Source organism: Cygnus atratus, chromosome 17, assembly GCF_013377495.2.
Source record: "Cygnus atratus isolate AKBS03 ecotype Queensland, Australia chromosome 17, CAtr_DNAZoo_HiC_assembly, whole genome shotgun sequence".
NCBI lineage: Eukaryota > Metazoa > Chordata > Aves > Anseriformes > Anatidae > Cygnus > Cygnus atratus.
Genome location: NC_066378.1, coordinates 4,069,927 through 4,089,042, shown reverse-complemented (window position 1 = coordinate 4,089,042; position 19,116 = coordinate 4,069,927). Strand labels below are relative to the sequence as shown.

Below are 19,116 nucleotides of genomic sequence, written 5' to 3'. Positions count from 1 at the left end.
TCCTTCTGGTGTAAACTGTTTTTAGACATTCATTTGTCAACAAACTAATACTGTGATTTACTTTTTGGACCGGCTTTTTCTAGGGCATACGGTTTGTAGAGTGGGTAGTGCTGCAATCTATAAAAACCCTTTTGCAAAACTGAGGAGGCTAGGGTTTAAAACCAAGCCAGAAGTGACATTTAATGAAATTTGTAATTACTCCTGTTCATTTCCAAAGTATTTTTGACTACATCCAGCTTTTTGTTATTTGACTTGCGAAAAGTCCTCTATTTTTGTCTTCAAAGGCTTTGAAAGATACTTGGCACTTCCAACACATGGATTTTTTTTGTCAATGAGTTGTACTGCCCCAAGAAAACAGTGTTTTATTTTACCTGGCCAACTATGCACTTGTGTGGTTTCTTTTTTTTTTTTTTTTAAATTGACTAATACCTTTAATGCCACTTGATGTAAATAGTGAAAAATTGTGTTGCAAAATCCCAATTTTTAGAGGGAAAATTTGTTTTGCATTCTATGTAGAGTACTAGTTAAGCGAGCTGTATCTATTTAATGAACCTACAGAGCAGATGGCTGCACCTCAGAAGCTAGAGAATTAAGATCTGTAGTTTCAAAGGGGCGGGATTCAACTCTGGATGGCTCAAACCATGATGATGGGAGAATACAATACTACACACCATAAAATTTGACAGCCTAAAATGTAACCACAAGGGATCACACACTCTAGTAGAACTAATTTGCTGATTGCTGTGGCAGTAGCAGCAAACAAAAACATTTAATCTTCACCATGCTAATTCTTCAAATAGCAAGATACAGTCTTGATTAGGTATTTGGGAGTGCTGTGTTTTGTTCTGGTCAAAAGCCTGTCAAAAAGCTCCTGATGTTCTGTCAGCTCCCAAACCTGTGGTACAGGCTGCTGGCAAACGAGTGATTTGCTGTAGAAGAACTATTGGAAGTGACTTGGGAAAGTCAGCTGCTTTACTGCTCATCTAAAACAGGCTCAGCTCCGACTGAACCGTTCCTAATTGATTTCCATATAATTGTTCTTCTACAGCATCGTATGATGGTGCTTGTATAACTCGTCTATGCCATCTATTTCATTAGAAGCACTTTCAGACTGTCAGAGCTTACTTCATGTCTACCAAAACCTTCCTTGCTGCTACTTGAGTCCATTACTGCCTGGCCCATTCCCGCAGGCATTGAGAACAGTTAATTTGTGCAACAGCCACATCATCCCTGCAGTGTTCTCATTCCTGGATGAAACAAGGTTGGATCTCTTAGGTTTCCTTGTAGATCATGTTTTCTAAACTATCCTGTTGCCCTTCATATTTGTTCCATTCTGACTCGTAGTTGTCTCGTGGTGTCCACTGCTGGACCAAGTCTTATAGTGGAGAATATTACTTTGCAAGTCCTACATAAGACGCTGCTGTCTATCCCAACATGAGGTTTGGCTCCTTTTTATTTTATGTCAACAAGTCTGCTGTTAAAAACATTTATAGTTTGTGATCAGCTATGAATCCAGGCTTCAATATTCCTTTTTGGCTATTTATGTCCAATATTGTATTTATGTGGTTGATTGTATCTACAAAATTCCACTAGTTTCCAGTTGGTCTTACTGAACTTCCAGACTACTTACTTCATAACGTTCATCTACATTTTGAAGGTGGTTTTGAACTCAGAATTTGCCTTCCAAAATACTTGCAAAGCTGTTCTGCTTTCTATTATCTAAAGATTAAAAAAATGTATTCTCTATCCCTTCATCCAGATAATTAATGAAAGTAATAAGCAGAACCAGTCATGGGATAATTCACTGTAGGAAGCTTGCGTGCTGTTTGACAGCAAGCTATGAGTACACTGAGTAGAAAACTTCCAAGTATTGGTGGATATCCCTTGGAGTAGCTCAATGTAGTTTATATGTCATTACTTATAAAACTGTCATGAGCAATCTAAAGAATACTCCACCTAAACATTACAGTAGTTTTAGGCATCAAAAGCTTTATATATTGCTTCTCTCTCACACCCACTCCTATATTTTAGGTGGGAATAATTTGTTTTAGTATACTTCTAATAATTAACTGGTCAGTAATACCACAGTGTATCTTTCTTCCTCCTCTAAAGAAGAATACTGTGTTTACTATTTTCTAGGCTCCTAAATCTCAATTCTCATCTACAAGATCTTGAGGATGAGTGGTAATAGACTAGTTCATCTGTTTTATTTTTAATTTACTTTCCTTTAAATCTTAAACTCTATTTTTTTGTGATGAATTGATAATAATCAGAGTGAAAACTCAGCTAAAAATGCTCTTAAGGATGTGGCAGTCTCAGTGTATTGTGATTAATTTCACCTATAATGAATGAACTGTGTTTTGGGATAACAGGAACAGCAGTTAAAGCACGCAATGCAAAACCATTGTGCACTGAAGCAGATGTAAACGGAGTTTTATACTATTCAAAAACTACCGGATAGGTGGCAAACAGCTCAGTGTTTGTACTGAAATTGCTTATTTCATTGATGTAGACAGGAAACAGGAAAAAATTGCAAGTTTTTCTAAAGAACAGTAGTTTGAGCTCTCAATCACAGACAGCTTGGCTTACTTCTTTTCTCTAGGATTCTAACTGATGCTCCGCTTAAATGTGTGAAGGAAAATTACAGTTAATAGAAGGCTTTTTTATTAACTTATTAATTTTAGCCAATTGCAATCTTGTTGTTGAATTAAGGGTCTTTTGAAGATTCGTATTTTAACCTTGTATAACGTGAAGTGGAAAAACTCATTCATCTTTCCAAATAGCAGCTATGTCTACACTCAGTTTAGTTGTTTCCAAGAGGGAGGAGTGAAAGGTAGGAGCTCACTTGCACTTATTGAGAATATGCTGATTTTTCAATTACAGCGAAACACTGAATTTGGATTTTGATAGCTACTTTTCACTAAACTATTTATGCACTGCAATATAATACATCAGAGATAAAATACCCATAATTTTTGCCACAACATGAGATCTGATAAATTGATTGTGCCAACTTGGAGACTAAGGAATTAATTTTTTTCTCATTTCAAATGTCTTGAAAATACCAGTTGTCAGTATAAGATAATTTTTTTCCTACAACTGACTGTAATAACATCTTTGAACTGTCAAGCAGCTGCCTCTGAGTGACAGCTGAACTGTGTGTATTTCAAGAAGATCACAAAATAATTTGAGCTATATTTAAATCTACAAGGTGTTAAAAATTTCAATGGAAAAGAGATAAATATGAAAACAAAATATAAATTTTTCTTTTTTTTGAGTCACACAGTTGTGTATGGTCCATTTTATTTGGCAATGTGACCTCATCTTATGCTTTTCACATGAGGTTTCATAAGCTTAAAAATAAAGGTAATGGGAGCACTGTAATTTTGGGGTTGAGCTGCTGTTTTGTATGATGGATTCAAGAGATCTCCCTGCAATGGTGCAGCCCCGTCGGCCATCCTGGCACTTGGGGCATGCATTGGGTTATACAACGGGCTACCCAAGTGCTGTACTGCAGCAGATGAAAGGCAGGGGTGTTCCTTTAGCACTGGGCTAGGTTTGGGCTAGCTACAGACCCTTTTCCAGCAGGGTTTCTGTGAGCATGGGCCGGCAAAATGGCACCCCCTCATGTCTGGTAGTGCTCCAGCCTCTTTCCTGCTCCTCAGTTAGCTACATCATACATCTGAGGATCACAGCGAATGAGCTAGAGCGCGTGGTGTTTAAATGCATGAACTGCAGAGGCCGTGGTGTAGGAATGTGAGATGGAGGTCACCCAAGTGGATTTCTGGACGAGAAGAGTGTGAGAGGGGTGAGCTTTTGAAGGATAGAACATATTCTGAAGGTTAAGATTAGGGAAGGTTTGTAACTAAACACACAGGTATTAGTTGTGTTTTTGATCAGAAGTATTTAAAAGGTGCAATTTTATGTGCTAAAAAAAAAAAACACTTCACCCTAGACATGCTGTTTTAGCCATACTGGGGTGGTTTGTTTCCAGATATTTCTAATGAGTTCCATAAGAATAACAAAAATGTAACAGTGGGACCATACCACAGTATTCTATGTAGAAGAAATAGGAAATAACTCTAGAATTGATTAGAGACAATTGCCTTAAAAATATTCTATTTCTCCTAAACAAACCTTATTGTGTAAACCCAAAGAAAAGAATCTACAGCTTTTGAGTCAGTTTTAAGGGAGAAAGCAATACCACTACCAAATGCTTGTCATTTTCTAAGAAACATTCCCAGCTTGCAGTGTAATTTTGGCTGGAAGGCACCGCTGGGGTTCAGCAAGTCCAGCCCCTGCACTCAAAGCACAGTTGGATAGAGCAGGTTGCTCAGGGTGGGCAATGTGCAGGCAGGCAGAACACCACCACCTCTCAGGGCAACCTGTTCTGCTGCCTGAATGCCCTCCGAATGCTCACTGACATGGTCTGCAGGGGTGCTGTTTCAGTGATTTCTCTTTGAGCTACCAAAAGGATCCTCAACGTAGGTGCATCCTAAGTATCTTTAGAACAACTAATTATATTGTAGCTAGCAAAAACATTATGGATTGGGTTATATTTGGGTTAATTGTCCTTGATTTCTGTGCCATCCTCACTTTGCCTATCTGTAGGCTCAGCTGCTGGTAGAGGTCTGCGCTCTTCAGAGCCAAGACGGCTCTTCCCACTTGAAAGACCAAAGCGTGGTAATGAGACACTTCTGTCAATGAACTGCAAGCTTGTGTTTAAAATAATTAAAAACCACCACAAAACTCGGTTTAATTAAATAATGTCAGTATTTTGGTTTGAATCTGTGCTAAACAAAAATTAGTGGTGACATAATTACTTTGAAGATAGATGCAATGACTAGCACATTGCGTTTGTTATTTTTAAGTCTTAAAAAATGTGAAGAAAAATGAGGTCCTGAATAAATGAGGTATTCTAAACCAAAACACTGCATTGTCAAGGAGTTCGAATGCCAACAAGAACAGATGTTTTGGTAGGAAAGCATCCAAAGAGAAAAACAGAGCTTTTCCTGTGCTGTATCTCCACCTAGAAGGGGTCGCAGCTTTGCACAGTGTTTGCAGCCAACACCTGTGCGATGGCAGCAAGGAGTGAGCGATGCACGAAATCCCTCTGGAAGTGGGAAATTCCTCTGGAAAAGGGAAATCCCTCCGGAGGTGGGACACTGGTGGAAGTGGGACACCTCTGAAAGTGGGAAATCCTTCTGAAAGCGGGACACTTCTGGATGTAGGACACCACTGGAAAAGGGAAATCCTTTTGGAAGTGGCACACCTCCGGATGTGGAACACTTCTGGATGTGGGAAATCCCTCTGGAAAAAGGAGATCCCTCTGGAGGTGGCACACCTCTGGAAGTGGAACACCCTTTAGTGCACTCTGAAACGCCGGTGTGAGGTGATGCAGGCACAGCTGCCCGCCTGCGCTGTGTCAGAGCCCTTTCGTACCCAAAATCAGCCAGGACTTCGGTTCAACCCCCGACACCCATCCCCACGCACACCCACCGCCCCTCTCCTCCCCTCACCACCCCTCCACCATCATGGCGGCTGCCAGAGGGGAGCGGCGGGAGGGGGGGGGGCGCGTACCCCTCCCACCCGGCACCGGGCGCGCTGTGCGCATGCTCCGTGCGCCCTACTCCCCCCCCACCCTCCCCGCCCCGGCGGCGCGGCGCATGCGCAGCAGCGCGGCTGTCAGTTCCGGCCGCAGGTCGGGAAGTGGGCCCGGGCCCGCCGCCGCCCCCCCCCTCAGCTCCGGTTCCCCCCCCCCCGCCTCCCGCCCGCCGCCGCCGCCGCCGCCCCCGGCCATGGCCCGGGACTACGACCACCTCTTCAAGCTGCTCATCATCGGCGACAGCGGTGAGGGCTCGGCCGGGCCCGCGCCCGGGGTTGGGCCGCCCCTTGGGGCCTTGGGGGGGCGGCGCGGCGGGGCTGTGAGGGGCCGTGAGGTGGCCCCGGGGGGCTGCCGGGGGCGGGGAGCGGCGCCGGGACCCCCCCCCCCGTGAGGGGACCGGGCTGAGGGGACCTGCGGCTGAAGCCTGAGGGGGGGGCGCGGCCCGGCTGGGCCTCGCCGGGGGGTGTGGTGAAGGGGGGGGGTGGGGTTAAAAAAAAAAGGGGGAAAAGGTAAAAACGGGGGGTGTGAGGGGAAGGGGCAGCGGGGGGGCTGCTAGGGCGTGTGGGGGGCGTGGGGGGCGAGGATGGGGACCTCGGGAAGTGGCTGGGGGGGGGGCGGCTGCGGGTCGGCCTCGTAGCGGCCGGGGGAGGCTGGGGGCAGGGGGCTGGGCGCCCCCACATCAGGTAGGGCTGGGGGCTGGGTGCCCTGCTCCCCAAATTGGGCATTGCTGGGCTCCCCATAAAGGGCGGAGCTGGGTGCTGGGCACCCCCAAATCCAGCAGAGCTGTGAGCTGGGCTTCCTGCTCCCCACATCACCCCTTAACTCTGCCCCAGCCTGAAGTGTCCCCTCTGCAGGTTGTCATTATTTTTTTTTTTTAATTCCCCCCAAGCTAGTGCCGGTGTGTGTTTTTAGTTGTGGTCTAGGTGTTTACACCTAGGCCAGCTGTGGAGAAGGGGCAGGTACACAGCTTGCAAATAAACCTGGAATGCTCCTGCAGCACTTTCAGAAACTTCTGGAGGGCTGGCATGAGAACTCAGCCCGGGTCTGCAGCTTAGCCTAGGTACGTAAGAAGCGGGACGGGGACGATTCCTACCCCAGTCCAGCTCTGCCTTGGTAACGCTCCAGCAGCTTACAGTTAAATTTCCATAAACTGGAGTAGACGGCATCCACCCTCATCTTTTCGTAGAGGTGTGGTCCGTGAGGCAGCAGGTCCCAGCATGCAGCGAGGCATGGCTCTTGGGTGAAAGTGGAATGCTGCTCGATCTTGGCAGTTGTCACCTCCAGAAGCTTTTGCTGTACGTGAAGGTATTCTGTTCTATACTGCTGTGTGTCAGCAAGAAGGAATGGGCTGCTTAAAAGACGAGTCTAAAAGGAAGAGAGAGAACGGGACAAGAGCTTCAGAGCAGCTTAAAACCCTAGGCAGTTCTGGGAGCCTGCGGATTATTAAAACCAAATGCTGCGTTCTGAGCAAAGCAGTAGCTCTGTTGCTTGCTGATGAGTTTCAAAACTGTTCAGGCAAGATAAACAGGATGGTGAAAACTCTTAGGGAGACTTCTCCTTGTTTTGAACAATTAAATTAATTTTTTCAGTCGAGTTGTCTTGAGCAACATCCCCACGCTGTTATCCAGCCAGAGGAGGAAAGCATTGTGAGAATTGTCTGCGGTTCTCTGTTGTTGTAATTAAATCTCACTATTTAGTTGGGGGTATTGATTTTCTTTTTTGTTTTTTGTTTTTGCTTACCCCACCAGGAAGGCTTTGTCCGTGCTTCCACAAAACAGCTTGCTTGCCTTGTTTACTGATGTTTAGAGAAGCCTTGCGATAGGAAGTGGACTGATAGGGGCTGGATGATTGTTTCATCTGCTTTCCCCGTATGCAAATACGTCCGAGGGCAGTAGGTTTGTGTGTTTTTAGAACAGGTCATCTCGAGAAGCTGCTGGTTATCTCCGCTGTGCCAAACGTTTAAAAATAATACAGATGATCTGTGCTTTGTACGTGCTGCTTCAATTTACTCCTGCTTTTTGAATTCCCCTCACCGCTTGGCAAGATGTGGGTTTAGAAACTGGAAGGGCACAGAAATTTGCTTTTAACTTTCATTTTGCCAAGTCAGTAGGCCTTCCTCGTTCTGTTTCGGCTTGCTGCCTGGAACGAGCCGAGAGCCCTGCTAGCCTTCTCGCTTCAGATCTTCAAATAACTCTGTGTAGGAAGTGGAGTATGATGAAGAGTCTGGTTTCTCTCGACTTGCACAGTGAGGGTCAGAGGCAGCGTGTGCTCAGTGACACCGCCGTCAGCTGGAGCTTGTTCCAGGGTTCAGGGGCTCCTCCTGTCGAGCAGCCAGCCGGGTGCTGAGGCCAGGATGGTGCTGGTGCGGCGGTGGTCGGCCTGCTGGAGCCGGGGTCCTGTGCAGCCCGGGTCCTGTGCAGCCCGGGCAGTTCTGCTCTGCAGGGCAGCCTGAGGCCGGCTGGCTTCTTAAGCGAGTGCTGTGGTCTGACAGGTCTGCGGGCTCCAGCATCTGCTTGCTTTCTGTTAAGCTGGGGGCCAAGGCTGTTTGATCAAAAAGCAGAGTACCTGCTGAAGACAGTTCCTTTTTTTCCTTATTTTTAGCTGACTGGCATTGTGCATGGGTTTGCCTCTTGCTAAACAAGCAGCGCTCTGTCCAGTTTTGGGAACTGTTCTGCTGCCTTTTTGAGCTCAGAGGTGTGTTCAGTGTACGCACGCTGTAGCTATGTGGTTTATTTCACGGCTCTTTCTTTTCCCCTAATACTCAATGTGAAATGAGTCTGGCTTCTCTGAATGTTTGGTGACTTGAACTGCTTGCAAGTGAGATGTGTTTTACAGGTATCATGCTGATTTTAGTGGGTGTTGGCTTATATTTTTGCTGGTAGCTGTCTTCAGATGCAGACGGCCAAGAACTATTGGAGGTCTACGTAACCTTTACTTGTACCTTTAAGCGTTCTTCTGTTAAGAAGAATTTCTAAGTTATACATCACCAAAATAAAGAGCTTAAATAACTTCTACCTGCAAAGATTTAATAGATAATCACCCCGGTGAACTTGAATTTCCTCTTCATGCTGTAGCAGGTCGTTTTTTTTTTTTTTTGGAGGGGGATGAGATGGAGAGGAGAGGAAGGGACAGCAACAACAGAGATGTGATATAGAGTTAACAACTCCGAGGCATTCTGATCCCCCAGTTCCCTCGGTTGGGTGTGCAGGAACGAGCTTCCTGTGATTTGTGTTCCAAGACCTGTGAGAAGTGCTTCCATGCAAGAGGGTGTGTCCTGGGTGCAAACAATCGATTAAGGAAAGCATGGATGCAGTGCTCCTCAAAGCACTTACATAAATAAACGAATAAATTTGTTTCATGGAACGTTCTGGCAGAAGGTACAGCTTCAGCAAGGTGTGTGTCCTTCCTGTTAGGTGTAGAGCAAGCTGATTTTGGATGCTCTAGAACAAACAGCTCCTCTGTTTGGTTTAGGTTTCGGTTAAACTGTGGCCATGATAACGTAAGCTTTGTAAAACCAAATCCTAGTCTGATTGTCTAAGTAGTCCAAATTCCACTGCGGTTCAGCACGGCGCAGAGGAATGGGAGGTAGGCAGTGGTGCAAGCTGATGTGCAAGTGGAATTCAACGGGAAAGCTGAGAGCAGTGCTCTGAGCACATCAGCAGGACGTACCCAGCTTTGCATTTAGTTCTTGCTGCCCCGAGACCTCTTAGAGTGAGTCGCAGACTGCAGAAAATAGCTGGAGTTTGCTGAGGGCTTGAAAAGGAGGGGCCAAAAAAAAAAAAAAAGACAATCCTGTGTTGCTCCAGGAAGCATACCAAGTCCTGGAGTGACCGCAGTGTGCCACTGGGCACTTGATGAAATCTTCAGGAAGAGTACCGAGGTGACTGCTCGGGGTGGCTGGTACCGAGTTAGCAGCCGAGAAAGGTTCTGGTTAGAGTTAAAGCATGCAGCGAGTGGCTAAGATACTGCTGTGTTTCCTGATATCCACGATGACTGTACTCAAAGATGTCTTTATTTGTCATAGGTGTGGGCAAGAGCAGTTTGCTGTTGCGCTTTGCAGATAATACCTTCTCAGGTGAGTATTTTGTTTACTTCTCTAAGTGGAATGGTCAAGGTCTGCTCCGCTGCTCCTGGTTGGCAAGGAGTTCTTGCGCAGCACTTACAAACTGGTAGCAGTACTAGGAAGGTGTTTCTGACTCTGCTTCCCTCAGTACGAGCCCCTCTAAGCCATCCTGTTGGATCTTCACTTACAACTGAGAGTACCACAGCGTTTAAACGCTGACGTGGTTCCAGAAATAGCTTAGGTTCTTTAGCTTATGCTGTGCTCTGTGCAGGCTCCCCATTAGCCCTTTGGGATTTAGGCTGATTGAATACTGTAGCTAAATCACTTACATTTGTGACATAACTAATTTATTGGGAGGAAACTCGCAGAACAGACTGTATTCAAAATAGGCGATTGCATTAGCATTTGAGGCAAAGCTTTGTCACAAAGCTTTCACATGTGGAATACTTGCGTAGTTACCATCCATGTCTTAAGATACTTGAGTGCTTACCCTTGACCACAAGTGCAGTAGAAGAATAATTTTATTTTTCAGCAGTGTTTTAACTTTTAAGGATGGCGTGGGAGATGGGGCTTTATGGCTAGAAAAAAAAAATCTATTTGCTGCAGATAAAATATGCAGATCAACATAACCCCAGAGGGCATTTTAAGAGATGAGCAGATGGGGGAAAGTTGTCCCCCTGTCCAGCCTGAGAGCTACTGCCAAACGGGGTTCAGAAGTGTGTTTTGAGCCATGCAAAGTAAACGAGACGTAGGTTCTCACTTATCCACACTTTCCTTTCAGGCAGCTACATTACCACAATCGGAGTGGATTTTAAAATCCGGACGGTGGAGATCAATGGAGAGAAAGTGAAGCTACAGATCTGGGACACAGCTGGACAGGAGCGCTTCCGGACCATCACATCAACGTGAGGATAACTGGGCTTTGTGACGTATAGCTTTGTGAATGGATCTTGTAGTTTAGATATTTTAATGGCACAGTTAATTAGCTAACGATAGCTGTGCTGTCTGTGTAGTGGGACTTCTCTCAGCTGACTGAGAGCAGACAGGGGTGTTGTTACTGCCGTTAAGTTTGAAGCTGGGACTTCAGATCTCCTCAGTCTTCTGTGCATTTCCATGCTGGCTTTGTCTTATTACTCTGCTTCTAGTTTCCAAAATGGAGTTATTTCACTCTTTTGCGTATACTAGAAAACTTATCTTGAGAACCTGCCCAGAAAGATCATCATCTGATCGGATGTATGGCAGGAGTGCAGGGACAAACCCTTTGTGTTGTATAGCTAACGAGTAGCTCTAAGAAAAGGTCTAAGAATAGGGTAACCGCTGGTTAGTTTTCTTTTAGGACAGAGGTATTTAAAGGCCATCTTTGTGTTGAATTCTGGTGAAGCAGACACCCACACAAAGTTAACCTTTTCCTTGGTCTGAGTTCAGTTTCATGCTCATTGTCCTTTTGAACAGTGTGTGCGCAGCTTTTCCTGTTCCTGAAGAAACCACACCCAGAGCTACTGCGATGGGAACTAAGAATAAAACGTGCTTGTAAACCAAGTGCAGTAAATGCTGGAGTGCTCAACGTGGCACTAGCGGAGTAAGAAGAAATATACTAGGAAAATAGAGCTTTAGTACACAAAGGAAATAAAAGAATAATAAAGAAAAGAATTGTAAGATCCAGGTGTTTCACTTGGTCTTTTGTGACTGACTGCTCTTCTGGCTCCAGTTTGAGAGGAGAGTCATTTTCAGCTGATATATCGATTAAATTACTCAGACACGAAAATAGTGGGACTGGTTGCATCCGTGTTGTGCCTGAACAGCTAGAAATGGCAAAATCAAACCTGTGCCCCGCCCCTTTCCTCTGCCCTTCGAGACGGATATTACTGGATTACTTCCATTGTTTCCGAAGTGTTTGGCTTGAAAAAGCTCCATTGCCTCTCGTAGGGTTCCTGTGCGTGACATCACTTCTTGTTGGAGCGCGGCAGCCAGCTTCAGGCAGGAAGCGGCGAGGGGGAGGCAGCAGCGCAGCGCCGCAGCGCGTATCAGCTGTGCGGACGGGAGTCCGGGTGCCCCAATTAGTGCTGAGTCAGCAGCGGCCCTTCCTGTTTGCAGATTCCCTGACACAACTCGGAGCTGCGTTAATGAGCGTTGGTTCGTGGGGCTGAGGGGCTGATGCCAGCTAGTTTAAAAAGCCCTGGTATCTGCCGCTGAATGGGGAATACCAGGAAAAGAGGCTTCCTTTCGTGAGCAGGAATAGCTGCAGGTCAGACTTTGCGTAGTGTTTTATGGATTTTTTTTCTTCAATTACAGTAGCAAATGGAGAAGCTGAAGTGATTGGAGGCATTTGTGCCATGACCCGTTTGAACTCGGTTGTTCCTCTCTTTTGCATGGCTTTCTAGCAGAGCGAGTACAAACCTTGTGCTCTTGGGGAAGCGAAGGCCCCAATTTTCCTGCCTTAATACTGGGAAAGCTGCTACAGAATCTTGCATGGCTGTGGAAAAAGAGTTGAATTTTGTGCAGCTTCGAGCAAAGAAGTGCCAGTGCCTGAGTGTGTTTGACCTGTTGAGGAAAACACTCTGCGAATGCTGATGGCATTGGGGGCTTCCCCTGTTGCTAGGTGGGCTGGCTGTGCCTGTCCAGCATTCCCTGCTGCTTTTCCAAAGGCACCCTTGACCTGGACGTACCACCTGTGAAAACAATAGGTAAACAAGGTTCTGATTTTGGAAAGGGTTTCGTCTCCTGTTGTTTGGCAAAGGAATGCAGTAGCTGGTTTGCCTGGAACCAAGGAAGCCTCAAACTGAGGTACGGTGTTAGTATTTGTGAAAGGGCTCCGCTGACTGCGTCGTGGGTGGAGTGGAGTGTGGGTGCACGGTCAGCAGAGGGATGTGGAGTCTTTGTTACAGCGACCATTTAGATTGAGGTTAAGAACATAAGAAGGTGTTACTGCAGTGATATTTTAGGGCAGGAAGTCCCTCCTCAGTTAAAGGTAGAGTTGAGATTCACGTTGAGCCAAGCCTGGCAAGCCAGCCTGAAATTGGAGCCCACCTGGAAATAATATAATAGGTTGGAAGTGCTGCAGCATAAACCTGGGATTGCAAAATGGCTGAGGTGGAAGGAAGTTAACAGTAAAACATTAGGAAACATTAAAAAGTTATACTGTTCTGATTGTACTTGACCGCAGGTACAGAACTGAAGAACAAAATAAAACTTAAGGAGAAGAAATCAATTTGATCAGGAGCATTCTACAGGAACTCAGGAATGTCAAACCAGATTAGATTTGTGGACTGAGGAGCATAAAAGCAGCTGTTTTTACTGTCTACTAGATGTGGAAATACTGGGATAACTGGTACCTAGTGGGGGGAGAGGCTAAGCTGTAGTAATTTGGTTGGCATGGAACATCATCCGAACTCCAATTTGATTTCAATTCACTGAAGAGGTAGCAAGCCAGAATTCAGCTGTGTTAACAGAAATACTGGAGCTGTATGAACAGGCAGTTCCTGTACTTGATTTGCTGGTGTATGTAAGGACTCCTCTGTCCTGATTCAGGACTGTGGGTTTAGGGTTTAAGCTTTAGGTAATAGTTGTCAGATGTTAGCTCAGGATGAACAGTAAAAGCAGAGGAACTTCCTTCCATGCATTTATATGGAATGGCATGCTCAAGAGAGGGATAAGCATTCGGAGAGGATGGAATTGCTCTGTGTTGTAAACCAGATATGATGGTCAAAAGACTAGTCAAACAGACCGCTGGCTATACAACAGATGTCTTCCTTCAGGTGCCTTGGAAGCACAAGTATGAAAATAGATTATTAGAATTCTTTGGAATCGGTTAGAATTCTAGAGGAATGAAAAACAAGGCAACGTGCTACAAACAAGTGAAGTATTAACAAAGATGCTAGATTTAAACCAGTGACCTATCTTTCAAGTTGGTCTGTTACCTTTTTTTTTTCCCCTGGAAAAAAGAACTTATGTTCCATACTGGACTGATGCAATCAATGGGACCCATCTTCTAGATCCTGCTTAGCTGCCTTCAGACTTGGTGATCTTCTTATCTTGGGAAGCATTTACTAGGGGAAATCTGAGAACTTTCTTACCGGTATCTTGTAGGAAATGCAACAGTGGAAGGCAAAATGTTCCCTTCTGCTCGGAAAGGTAGCCTTCAGAGATCAGGGGATGTGGGTGGCTGAAGGATGTGTCCTGTTTGGTTGGCTAGTTCTGAAGTTTTTCTGTTTTAAGACTGCAGTATTAGTGGGTAACGTTTTCAAGGGAGTTTTTAATATTTCTATAGGTAAAACAAGCCACTTGGCTACTTCTGTACTAATTTCAACTTAACTGATATCATTCTGAAGCCTTTCCCACACCAAAGCTAAAAAAGACTGGGTAACTTTTCCAACCAAATGGAGGATCGGTGCCTGCTACCAAGCATCCAAAGGCATACGCGTGTGGAAATAGCTTAGATCTGGTTGTCTTTCATCTCAGTGGGATACTTGGGCACTCTGAAGATGAGTAACTCTTCTATAGCTTCTTGTTTGTTGTGGTTTTTTAACATGTTTATCAGTGGGAGCAGTAGCAGGTACTGACTGTTGAGGTTTGTAGGATAGATGGCAGACCTCCCTGACAGAGGACAGCCAGCATCAGTCGTTTAGTCCTTGAATGGGAGGGCGAGTTTGAGAACTTCATTCCTCTTCTGCTCTGATTCCTGTGGTATCCATCTTCCATGAAATGTGGAAGAAGCTAGAGCTTCTTTCTCTAGTGTCAAAGCCTCAGCTACCTCTTGGTTGCCAAAAGCATAAAACTTACACCTACCTCTCCTTGAATGCCACAAGCCCCATCTGTTCTCTGCTCGCCAAAGCCTACATTCCTATAAAAGCAACTCTGCACGGTATCAGTCTGAAATTTGAAGCGCGGATCAGGATAAACCAGATTTTGGTCTTTTAGTACTGTCCTGCACTTGAGGTTGCAAAATCTTTGCTGTATTTGTTAAGGCTAAAATGTTATCTAGGACATAAGTCTGTACCTAACAAATGTGAGAAAACAGCACGGCTAGCTTTTTTTGTTTAAAGTGTGTTTTAGGAGGCTAAAGAGTTAGAGAATAAAAGGTAGTCGGTCTTATCTCTCAGGCTGCTAAAAGGTAATGTCAGCCAATGGAGAAAATGACATTTTAGTGGAGATGAGGGGTTGGCAACCTTTCTAGAACGGTGTGCCAGACAATTTTCCCTTCCAAAAATAGAAGCAGTGTGTGCTGGTAGGAGCTCAGCAGGAGTCAGGGGTTGCTGTCTTGCACAAAGGAAGATATTTCTGATGCGCTGGTTGGCAATATTACTGCTTTGTGGCAGGAGCTCCCAGCTCCCGCAGAGCTTTGAATGCCATAGTGGTGTGTGCTGCGTGCTCCAGCCCACAGTCCTTATCTCTAGGAGCAAATGGCAGCGTGTCGGGAGGGGGACCTGTATGTGCAGGGCGCGTTATCCTACTCCCCGACATCATTTGCTGTCACTTAGAAGAAAACCGGGATGCGTGGGCAAGGTAGGAGCTGCAGGATGCTCCAGTGGGTCCTCTGATGACGGGGATGGTTTTATGGGGAGCACGGCAGAGCGAAGCAGCTCTGCGTTGGTGTAACTGAACTACGGCTTGTCTCCAAAGGCTGAATCTTGTTGCAAATGTAATGCTCAGTGTTAGGGAGGAAGTGGTAGGTCAGCCTGAGGGTTGCTGAATTAAAGGACCGTTAAGTGATACAGGAGAGTCATAAAACAAGTATTCATCAAAAACTGCAGTACGTGCTGCTGTCAGGAGAAGATTTTGCAATGTATGGATTCAGGTTGCAGAATATTTTTTCCTTTAAAGGGTCTAAGTTGTAAAATAAAATTGAGCTTGTAACTAAGTAAAGCACAAATGCAGCGCTGTAGCAAGTTTTAAAGTGTTAAAGGAGCTGATTGAGAAAGGATTAGAATATCTGACAGTGCTGGGTTTCTTACTGCCTGAGAATAAATAATTCTCACCTGAGTTAGTTCTTGCCAAGGCAAGTGGATGTACAAGCACAAATTACTGGTAAAGCATAGCATGGAAGAAGTATTTGGCTGTCTGCTGAAAGCACCCAGGTGAGCAAGTTAAGTGGGCTCTCCTGCTGCTGCAGAGTGTGTGTTGTATCACAGAGAAGCATTGATCTGCAGTGACAATCACTACAAAGCCGTTGTGAGAGGAAAGGGCTAGGAGGAGATGCGTGCGCTCGCCAGAGACGGGCATGTATCACATCCGAGTCTTTCTTGATGGTTTGTAAAGGCAGCTGCATTCTGTTAAAGGAGGGATGGTGAGGCTGAAGGCGAGGAAGAGACAGCGACTTACTCAACTGCATCAATAGCAGAAGTGAGATGACACTGAGGTCTTCTAAGAAGCAGTGCATTTGATTAGATTAAACGGCTTTGAATTTCAAACTTGTGTTCACTGTGTTGGAATAAACTATCAGAGAACCAGGGTGGTCACAGCACGTCTAAAGGGCAGCCGAAGGGAGCTGCAAGAGGTACTCATGGTGTGAGATCTAGCTCCAGAAATTTGTCACAATTTAAGGGAAATTCCTCAGGTTTGGTATGCTGAATTATTGCATTTGTGTTAATAACAGATCTTAATATTAATCATAAAATTATAGAGATCTTAATATTGATCATAAGAAAGAGGAGGTAGTGAACGGGGGGAAAAAAAAGCTACTCAAAGTACAAGAACTGGCTGCTGGTGAAGGCCTTGCTGTCAGCTGTTTACATTATTATTATTTTTTTTGGGTCAAAGCTGCCTAATTTGCAGCAGAGAAAATACGTGGTAGCCCTGTGAATGTGGATGAAAACTGAAGATGTGGAGCTTGCTATATTTATGTAGCATTCTTGTGGTGCCCATACTGCCTGCCTTCAGTAGCTTCGTGCATGTGATGATGTTGGAATTTGAATTCAGCTTTTTTCTTGAATATCAGATTAGTTTATCTCTTAAAGGTGGTGATTGCCCAAGACTAATGGGAATAAACTGAAGCAAAGCTTATTTTTAATGGCTAAAGGTAGCAGAACGCACTGAGTGTGCATATGGAGTAGATCTGTTGAGTAGGAAGGTGTGATCAGAGCGCAGTCGTTCAACAGGACAGAAATTTTTGTGAGCTCTAGAGAACTGTGGCTGAGGGTTGAGTATATTTGGAGATCTGCTGTGAAATTTTAGTCTGTAAGTAAACTTCCATAGATAAGGGAATTGCTGCAAAGACTCTGTGGCTTGTGCAGTGGTAAGGTCCACAGCACAGCAGTGCTGAGGGCTTTTTCGGGCATCACCACCTTGTGCTCACGTTGCTGGAAGATGTTACTCATCTTTGAGGGTTTTGGCAGCCTGAACAAGGAAGACAGCAGCAGTCTTTGGACTTGGAAACCTCCTTGCATGGGTTAAGTGAGCAGGGAACTCTGTAGGTTTAGAGGAGCAGCTTGTGACCTAAATGCTATAGAAGAATTAAATGACTCCCATTGGAAAGAAGACGGGGGCACCTGATTGCCTTAACTTGGGGATCGGTGTGAATCTTGTGGAAGCTGAGTGCAAGAGAAAGAGCTGGGAAAGTGAGGCATAACTTGAGTTAACATTTGTTGTCTTGTCCTGCTCCGTAGGTATTACAGAGGAACGCATGGGGTCATTGTTGTCTATGATGTAACCAGTGCAGAATCTTTTGTGAATGTAAAACGGTGGTTGCATGAAATTAATCAAAATTGTGATGATGTCTGCCGGATACTAGGTAAGTTATTGACCAGAGCTTTAGAGCATCTTATTTAGCAGGCTGACCTACTGAAGTACTGTACTGACTTTTTTCTTCCCTTTTCTAGTGGGGAATAAAAATGATGACCCGGAACGAAAAGTGGTAGAAACAGAAGATGCCTATAAATTTGCTGGGCAGATGGAGATCCAATTGTTTGAGACCAGCGCCAAAGAAAATATTAATGTGGAAGAGGTAATATAATACGCGGAACAGAGTATGTATAGAACGATTTGGAGATAATGGTTTGAGGAAAAAATAAGAATTACATTATTCTTGCTGAGGAAGAAGGATACTTCATTGCAGATTGCATGTGAGAAGGTAAAATGACAAGAAGAGGCTTCCAACCACCTTTGGTTGTGGTGAAGTGAGATAAAGGAGGCCTCGTTGCATTTCCCTAGCTTTTCAGGGCTAACCCATCAGGCACGTTCTCAGGAAAGGCTCCTCGCTGGGCAGGATGCTTGTAGGAGGTAGAACTGCTCAGTCTTCACTACAGGCCTCAGCTGCCAAACTGACCTGTTTGGGAAAGCGGATTGAGACATCACTGATTTAGCTTGGAAGCGTCTTTGGAGGATGCCAGATTTGAACTTGGCCCATAGTGGGTTGGGGAAGCGTACTGAACTGTTACTGAAATATCAAGAAGAGTGGATGCTGTTCTTTTAAAGCAGCTCCCTAATGGCTAGCCGTAGTTCTTTGGGTGGTCTGATCTCGCTTGTTTCTCTTGCAGATGTTTAATTGCATTACAGAGCTAGTTCTGCGAGCAAAGAAAGAAAACATAGCAAAGCAGCAACAGCAGCAACAGAATGACGTGGTGAAGCTAACGAAGAACAGTAAAAGGAAGAAGCGGTGCTGCTAATGCCCTTTCCCTGCTGCAGAGACTCTGCTCTGACAGATCAGCCCCTCCAGCTAGACTCGGGCAATTCCACTGGGGCAGGCTTTGGGAGGACTTTCTCAGTTTTGTGCCGTTATTTAAAGATTATTTTCTCTCCATGTTTTCTATCAAGAGGCGCTGGCACCTTGCCACTTCAGTGCCAAGAAGGTATCGGATGGAATCTTGCCCCCTTCTCCTCCCCTGCTCATTCCAGTGCGCCTTGTAGACAAGAAAGGACGTTGCCTACCAAGTGGACTAATTAACCCAAGAGTTTGTATATAATGTATATTGCTTTAACCAGCCTCGCCTCCCTGTTGTCGCTTTGGCTTATGCCTTCTTAATGTCAACCAATCATGGACTGCAGAGTTCACCTTTTTAAAGAAGTAGTACAAAGTTCTTAATTCGAGTCGGCCCCAGGCTGGCAGGAACTGCTTCCTGGGGCCTCCGGCTTCATTTCTGTTGGGCTCCAGGCTGGCAACTGGTGCCCCTGGGGCCTGTGGCTTCACTTTGAGTTCCAGGCTTTTACTGGGGCTCAGGCTTTGTTTTTCTAGGTACCAGGATCGCAGGTGTTGCTGCTGGAGCCTGGGGTTTCACTTCACCAGCCCCTGGGCCGGCAGCTGGTGCTGCTGCTGGGGCCTTGAATTTCAGTTTGCCATGGTCCAGGTTTGTGGCTGCATCCTTGGGTTTCACCTTTTTGTGCTGCAGCCCAGCCGTACCTGTGCTCTCCTTCAGTTTGTATCAAGATATTGAAAAACAAACCAACATGCAGAAGTGGGATTTATTTGGATAAGACTTTTTTTTTTTAAGGCAAAATTAAACTCCTTTGACCTCTG

General features: G+C 45.3%; 1 protein-coding gene across 1 annotated transcript; it reads left to right on the top strand.

The window, feature by feature from the left end:
* Positions 1-5,654: 5,654 nt before the first annotated feature.
* On the top strand, positions 5,655-19,116 carry RAB35 (RAB35, member RAS oncogene family). The gene is made up of 6 exons (XM_035556851.2): positions 5,655-5,850; positions 9,630-9,680; positions 10,450-10,573; positions 17,270-17,394; positions 17,483-17,607; positions 18,140-19,116. Exons 1-6 carry the CDS (start codon positions 5,667-5,669, stop codon positions 18,266-18,268), a joined length of 738 nt encoding a protein of 245 aa, XP_035412744.2. The 5' UTR covers positions 5,655-5,666; the 3' UTR covers positions 18,269-19,116.